The sequence below is a fragment of the Malania oleifera genome, chromosome 4, assembly GCF_029873635.1.
Source record: "Malania oleifera isolate guangnan ecotype guangnan chromosome 4, ASM2987363v1, whole genome shotgun sequence".
In the NCBI taxonomy this organism is placed as follows: domain Eukaryota; kingdom Viridiplantae; phylum Streptophyta; class Magnoliopsida; order Santalales; family Ximeniaceae; genus Malania; species Malania oleifera.
The window spans coordinates 85,240,396-85,248,421 of NC_080420.1; the positions used below are offsets into that span (position 1 = coordinate 85,240,396).

General features: G+C 34.1%; 1 protein-coding gene across 2 annotated transcripts; it reads right to left on the reverse strand.

Moving 5' to 3' along the window:
- Window positions 1–2,076: 2,076 nt before the first annotated feature.
- Window positions 2,077–6,163, reverse strand: LOC131154298 (uncharacterized). Of its 2 annotated transcripts, none has more exons than XM_058106978.1 (3): window positions 5,861–6,163; window positions 3,473–4,024; window positions 2,077–2,839 (listed from the first exon to the last, which is right to left on the reverse strand). In XM_058106978.1, exons 2-3 carry the CDS (start codon window positions 3,953–3,955, stop codon window positions 2,405–2,407), a joined length of 918 nt encoding a protein of 305 aa, XP_057962961.1. In that variant the 5' UTR covers window positions 3,956–4,024; window positions 5,861–6,163; the 3' UTR covers window positions 2,077–2,404. The 2 variants fall into 2 exon arrangements, with proteins under 2 accessions (XP_057962961.1, XP_057962962.1); XM_058106979.1 differs by having other exon boundaries at window positions 3,473–3,994; window positions 5,861–6,130.
- Between the last annotated feature and the right edge of the window lie 1,863 nt (window positions 6,164–8,026).

Genomic DNA, 8,026 nt, shown 5'->3' on the forward strand with positions numbered 1-8,026 from the left:
GCCCCAACAGAAAGAGCTAAGTCTCGCGCAAAATAAGAACAAGAAACCTGATATAATTGTGAGAACAGGAGGTTTGCTTGAAGCAAATCAGTCAATATAGTGCTAAATAAAATGACAAAATGATCACAGTTATCTGGCTAGGATGCAAAATGATGTCCGGCACATTCAAAACAAAGTGCAAATTCAGAGTCTAAAGCGAAGAAAAAGGTGCAAAACCTGCAGCTTCCAGCAGATACGATGGAATTAAAGTCAATTTTATAGCAAGGAGATGGAACTCCAATAGTAAATTATATGCATAAAATAAACACAAGGCTTGTCATCTCGTATGAGTGGTCAAAATGCTAGTAGTTCTCTTTAAAAGTAGAACACTAACACCATAATGCCCATTGCTAAATATTTTCAATTGACCAAATGTTTTCTTATGTGAAATATACAATTAAGTAGTAATAAAACAAAACTAGAAAACTAGTAGACATTGAGGCGCACAATCCAAGCAAGAATGCAACTTGAGGGGACATGTGAAAGATAATAAGTTTGATACAATTTCTGAGTCAAGGAGATTATTTTAGTTTAGTTTTTTTCTTTTTTTTTAGGAAAAGAAAATTCATAAATAGGGAAAAAATTTACAAGGAAGGTGAATAAGACATCTCCCAAGAAAATAAGGGACAAACCAGAAAAAAAAATTAAAACAAAAATCAGAAATCAAGCCAACCAGTTCTTCCAATCCCTATTTGAATCCTGAAAGCTAGCTTCCCTAAAAATACCAAACCCAACACACAATAGAGAAGTCAAAAACTGAATCTTTTCCCATAGCAAAGAAAAAATCAACTTCTTCCCAGAAAAAATCCACATGTTATGTTCCAACCATAAACCCTATGAAACTGCATACTTGCTACACTTCCATAGAGCTGCCCTATCCTTTCTTCCAAAGCCAGCAAAAGAAGTGACTAACAACTCTCTTCCATACCAAACAATTTATTCCAAATCCCCCTCGCAAAATCACAATGCAAAAAGAGATGGGAGGCTGTTTCAGAATTCCTATAACAGAGCATACAAACATTTGAAGGGAGAGCCGTCCAGGTGATCCCCAAAAATTGGTTTCACAAGATAATCCTCTTCCATATTAAATAAGGCTTTCTCACTATTCTCTGATTTCTTTCCTTCCAAATGCACCAAATAAGGCATGCAGATGCACCTCCACACCCACTGCTCTCCATGCCAAAACCAGCAAACCCAAAACCAGGTTTCATCAGTCACAAGGCAACACATTTAATGCCAAAAATAGAAAACACCATAGCCCAACTACCCATGCCACTATACAATGCAAGAAGGTAAGTGTATCAACCAACTCACGTGACCCTTTGCACATAATGTGCCCATTGGAATAAGCCACTTTCTACGAAGAAGAAGTCCACCACACACTTATCAAATAACACCTTCAAGACAAGAACCCAAGAGCCGAGGCTGTCCAAATTCTCTATCATAAAATCAATGAAATTCAAATTCAGTTTACCAAATTATTCAAAACATTAACAATTTCAATGCTCCTTCATTGCTACTTCATGTTGCAGCTAATTAAGATTGTTCTCTGAAATTCATTGCCGCAGCAGAGTTTTGGGGGTTTGGTGTGAGAATTGGCAGTGGTCACCATACTAGGATAGCCATTGTTTTGTATGGTATCTTTTTTACTGACAGAATTAAAAAGAAAAACAACACATTCAGAGGCTTAGACAATGCATTACCAAACCTGTACAATTAGTTGTGTTCAGATTCAAATGTTGGAACCTAATCCATTTCACTAATTCAGAACTTGATTTAGATATTAGAACTATAAAATCTTTTTTTTTTTTTTCAATTGGCACCTAAATGACTTATATCATTAAGATAATAACAAAATTTACCCTAATTTTTAGCTGAGCAGGCTTGAACTTTAAAGATGACACCCTCTATTCTATGCAGGAACAAATGCTACAAAAAATGCAATTCAGTTTTAACTTTTAATTACAACCACTTGAGTCCCATAATAAGACATGCATACACACACATTAAGAAATTATAGAAAATCAGGGCAGAAGATTTCAATGGCTAAGAAGCTTTATTTTCAAATTATATTACAGAAAATAAATAACCATTCCATATAGAGCCTTGGAATTTGGCAATATACAATCATTGAAGTAAGACAATACACCTCCATCCTTTGCTATACAACCAATCATGAAAGGCGTGCAAGGTACGCACCTAACAGAATCTAGTTTATGGCAGAGATGCTGTTAAGATTCAAGTGAAAAAGAAGACAACTGTACAAAATTGACAGAATATTGTATCAAAGCTACCCAAAACTCTTAAGGACAATCCACTCCTGCTTCACCATCCAGAATAGATTTGGGTAAGCAGATTACCTTATTCAGTCAAGAAACATGGCTACCTTGTCTTTGAGACTACTCTTTTTCTTCATCAATGGGACTGGTTCTTCTCCAGCCATCTTATTTTGACTTGGTTTTCTAAACTCATGGGAAATTTTCACATCTTCTGAAAAAAAATCAATCTTCTTGTGCTTTGAGGGTTTCTTGAGTAAGGGACCCAAAAATAGATCCAGCATGTCTTGAGTAGGATCCCCTGTTCTGCCAGGATGAATGACAGTTTCTTCACTAGCTAAATTCTCAGTTGAATTATAAGAATGTGCAGTTTCATAAACAGGCAATTTCTTGTTAATTTTACAGGCACTGTGAGAGGCTGCTGATTCGTGTCCAGAGAAGGCTATTGCTGGAAGTTCACTTTCTGATCCACAAACTCTATCTGATGATCGCTGTATGTCTATCTCCTCATCAGCTTTGACATACTGCACACAAAGTACAAGTAGCTTGAGATTTCTTAATTTTTGTGTAGACTTTTTTTTTTTTTTTTTTCTTTTTCCTTGGTAACAACGATAAGGTGACATTCTAAATACTCCATTTCCTTGTTCAGGAACAAAATTTTATATGTTATAGACAAAAGGGATTGTCACAGCTCAAAGCTTTGCTCCAAAATTATATCCCTTCTTACAATGACTTTCAATTACTTGATCAATGGTTGATGGCTTGAACCATTCTGTGTATACTTTTCTCGGTAGGTTGGAACCTTCTTACAAATAGACTACTTTACTAGATCAAATTACAAAAAATAATAACAATAATAATAATAAAATGCAACCAAAATTTTTTTTTCTAAATCATGATACTTTTTTCTTTATGTGATCAACTACCCAGAACTTCAATCTTTTCTTTCCTTCTTTTATCTTTTGGGGTGGGGAGGGGGGGATTTTGTGGTTTCAAAGCTCTAAATCTACAGTGTATTAATATGGTGATATGTGAATAAACATTTGATCCATGCACCAATGTTTCCACACAGTCATTGCCAAAGCTATAAACACGGTAATAAAATAAAGTACTATCACTCATATTTCTTCCTGCAATATGATAAAAATGTAAACTACCTCCTCTGCAATGCTCATTAGATCTTCCATCGTCAACTCTCCATCATCTTCGCTTAAAGAGGTGACTTCAGCTTCCTCAGTACTTTTAGAATTCAAACTCTTTGCTTTCCTTGCTTTCTGAGAAGTGGAACCCCAAACTTTTCCCTTAATGTCATCTTTTTTCCTCTTTGAACCAGCTTCATAAATGTTACTGTCACAATCTGCATCTTGTGGACTTAATTTTCGTTTTCTTCTCTTTGTTCCAAGAACACATGGATTTGTATTTAATGGTTCCTTGTCATGAAGCAGGCCATCTTTATCATTGTGTACATTTCCAGCTTTTGACTTGGGCCGGCAAGCTTCGGACACAAGTTCTTCGCTTATGCTATTATCATTGCTTCCATCCCCATTCTCAAACTTTCTCACTTTGTCAACAGCAGCCACACCAAGCATCCATGGTGGTAATCGCCTCTTTTGTCCCTTGCTAGGACCCACCCCGTCCATCTCCTTTATTCCTAGATATATTGGTTTCACATATTCTCACTGCAACAATTGATCCAATATTATATTTATCTGTAAAAAAGGAAAATACAGCTATTAGATGAATACAGAAATATAAAAGTACTAGCATAAATGAGAAAGCTTGTGCAATTAAAAATATAATTTTTTTATAGATAAAATAAGGAATTCATTATGGAAGAAATGAAGGTAAAGAATCCAGAAACCAAGATATGCTCCAACAAGTGCAACAGTGTAAAAAGTAAAAATAAAAAATAAAAATAAAAAAGAAGCCCCCAAATTCCTTTGCAAATCTACCAAAGAAATCCCCCAAAACACCCCCTAAAGCCAATGCCCAGGGGAGCTAGAACATTTTCACCTAAAATGTTCCAATAATGGTATGTGTACAGGAACAAAGTACCCAGTATTGGGATGGGAGGGGTGGAGGAGGCTTCATAGGCATGCCATTTGGGATCATGGTATGCTTGAACCACTTAATTGGGTGGGTACCTATCCATAATTTCCTAATATAATTAAAAATATAATTTGGGAAATTGTATCTAAACAACAATAACAAATAATATTTTACTAGATATTATTATTATTATTATTATTCCAAAGAGAGAAGCAACAGCATAGCTATTTCACAACTATTGTTGAATAGTTCAATTAAATTGTATAAATTGCAAAAGAACAATGATCAAAAGCTTAACTAATTTTTTTTTCACATAAAAATTATTGTATGAAGTATGAACTTTTTAATAACAATTTACTTTCAAGTCAAAAAACGTTTCTAAGCTTTTTAATTACACGATTAGTTAATATTATGTGTGCTAGAAAAAGAGAAGAGAAGAGAGAGGGATTTGTTGCAACTTGAGAACTTAAGTCCGCAGTAGGTTTCCCATTCTACTTATAAATGTATCTCATAAAATCAAAAGGACAATAGTACCCTCATTAACATAGGTTCACCAATAACATAACACATCGTAACCTGTGACCCTCCCCCTCAAGGTGGATTGTATGTATCATACACTCCTAAATTTTACAAATGAATTTAACCAAGAACCTGACACGGACTTAGTAAACAAATCACCCGCTTAATATTCAGACTTTGTGATTGGTTGTAATGAGCTTCTACACAATATCAATCAACTCAAAGCCAACAGTGCAGTCAGCAAAGACCCAATCGATTGAACTACACCAGACCAAGGTTCGAATAAGCCAAAGACCATGAAAAAATAAAAATAAAAATAAATAAAAAATGGTGACAAAGGGCTAGTTTGATCTAGTTGCTCCTAAAATAGCTAAAATGCACGGATGGAGGGAACAAGCAAATGTATGAATTAACCTCTTAAGTAGCATCTTTCGATTCTCAATTTGTTAATTTACAAAATCAAATTGTCCCAAAAGTTGATCCTCTTCAGTCCAAGATTTCCACTCTCTTACACATTATTGATTTGGGGCGAAAACAGAAAGGATTAGCACACGTCCATAATAATACCCCTCCGACAGAATTAGTCATTCAACAACAGAGTAAAGATAGAAGCTCCAAAGATAAAAGCATACTCCATTAGAAGGTTTAGATGAAAATTTTATCTACATGTATTTCTAAGCCAGACAAAATGACCATATCAACAGCAACAAACAACAAAGAATTTTAAGAACACTGTATGTTAAATAACTAGAAACAGCGTTTTCTGAACCATTCTAACAAAATTATTTAGATAAATTTTCAATTTTCAATATTCAAAAACAAGAAAAAATAGAACACAATGAAATATTGAATTTAGATGAAGCGGTCCTACAAACTGACACAAAGAAGTAAATTTAATGCCCACAAACCCAAGTCACAAAAGACATGATCGACAGATTTCATACAATAAGCCATTCGAAAAATTAATGATTTCTTACCTTTGGGCTTGGGCTTAAGGAGAGTTACTCCCTGTTGCTGTCTCAACTTCGATCTGAAATTGGGGTTCGATCAGATTGGGGCTGAGGCGGGTCCCGGGTTTGAAAGACTGGTTAGTCGAATTGGGTACTGCAACGCCGTCGACTGTGCTGCTCAGATGATGGGGAGGACCCTGACCACGGGTTGGTCCGGCCGCAGAAGCTCCGAATCTGTTGACTAGGTCGGGTGGGTTCCTCTTCGTGTATAACGTGATTTCCGGCGTTCGAATTTGGGGTGGCAAACGGGTCATGAGTCGGGTTCGGATCAAGTTATTAGTGAATTAATAGGTTTATAAACAAATGAGGAAAACAAATATTTGTATTCATCTAATAAATTAAGCGGTTATGAAAAGTTAGCAAATAATATTTAATTAAATGTTATATAATTTTTTTAATATTGTATCATATTTAATTCTTTAATGTTGTTATTATTGTAATATTTTCCTCAAAAACCTTCAAATCTAAGCATATATGAGCATTAGAAAAAGAAATATTTTTAAAAATTTACAACTCTAGGAGATACTATCCTTTCAAAAATGAAGGTCATCAACGGATCACTACACCCAAATTTGTTTGACCCATTATATTACCAGGTTGATTTGGTTGGTTCACTTGTTGGGAGTCATTAGTATCTAGATTTAAGCTCGATCAAAGATGGGCATGAACTACTATCTGGGCAATGATATTATAGGTCTCGACAGATATTCAAGAAGAGGGGTAAATTGGATATTTTAAAAAAATTACTTCTTCTGTCAAGATGTTAATGTACACAGTACAAAACTAAACAAACACTCTCTTTACACGCTAGTTGGAATAAATCAAGCTGATGATAATTTTATTTTGTAAATTATGCACACATATAAATACCCTCTTAACTAACTAAAAAGAAAATAAAACACAATAAAGTATAGTTCAAAAAAATAAAAAAAGTGATGTCTAATTTATTGTAATTTAGTCACTTTACCTACATCCATTCCTCAAGTTAACTAACTTAAAATTTTCACTATGCCTTTGACTTTTTTACACAAAAAAATAATCACTCTCATCAAACAACGGTCCCTCAAGTCAACTTGCTCACCCCTAGTCAAGAATTTTTGCCATCCCATCTCGGGCCTCATTCCACTCTAGTTTACAGAATAACAAAGGAAATAAACATAATCTCTAGCTTTTACAGCATTTCAATTTGAATCAATCAAGTTAGAAAGAATTTTCACAAGATGAATCAAATTAAACTCATGAATCAAAAATACAATTTTGCTCAGTGAAGATAAAAAAGACCATTGTGTTTGTTCTTTTCCAAAATATATGTATTTTGATTGCTTTCAACCTAAGATTTATGTTCAAGTATCAGTGTCCTAGCTAAACTTTGAGTCAGTTCACTTGTCATAATTTTTCTTAATTAAGGATGACTTTATGTTGATTTCCTTTCTAGTTAATTGAGTATCTTGTCTCTTCCCACTATTCCTTTGAATAACTTTGAATAATTAAAAGGTTTTCAAGACTTTCACCTAAAAGGATAACTTGACTATGAAGCTCATTGTTTCCATCATCAAAAATTTGAATCTTCATTTTCAAAGTTTCTTTCTCATTTTAAAACTCATTATGATAGCTTTCAAACTCCTTTTTAACAACTTCAACACTTGTCAAAAGCATTGTATTTTCAAACTCAAGTTCATCCTTTTGCCTCTCACATACTTCAAGTTTTTTTCTCCAATACATTTTATGTTCTTTGAGTTTAGTCTTATATGTTTCAAAATATTCTACTTCTTCCTAATTTACTCTTTTAAGTTCTAGATTTTTGCCTTCCGACTCATTTACCTTGTCTTTAATGTTATACCCCTAATGTATAAATGTTCAATATTATCAAGAGTATCATCAACAAAGAGGGGAGGGTTGTACAATACCTCATCACTTTTAACATTTACCATTAAACATGTGGCTTCCTCAACTAGTTCATCACTCTCTAAATATAAGAATTTTGATTCACTCAACATCGCCATTATTACTTTCTTTTTGTTTCCTTTTAACCTCCTATTTAGATAAATAGGATAGTTAGCTCTATCAAGGCTAGGCTTTTTGCATTTATAGTAGGTTATTTCTTCCTTTTATTCTTTCTTCCTCTCTTTTTGT

Bases quoted from the DNA above. Each gene is read 5' to 3' on its own strand.
- LOC131154298 (XM_058106978.1), bottom strand. From the start codon at position 3,955: ATGGACGGGGTGGGTCCTAGCAAGGGACAAAAGAGGCGATTACCACCA. The intron at 2,840-3,472 runs GTAGTTTACATT...CTTTGTGTGCAG, and splicing joins TAATGAGCATTGCAGAGGAG to TATGTCAAAGCTGATGAGGA.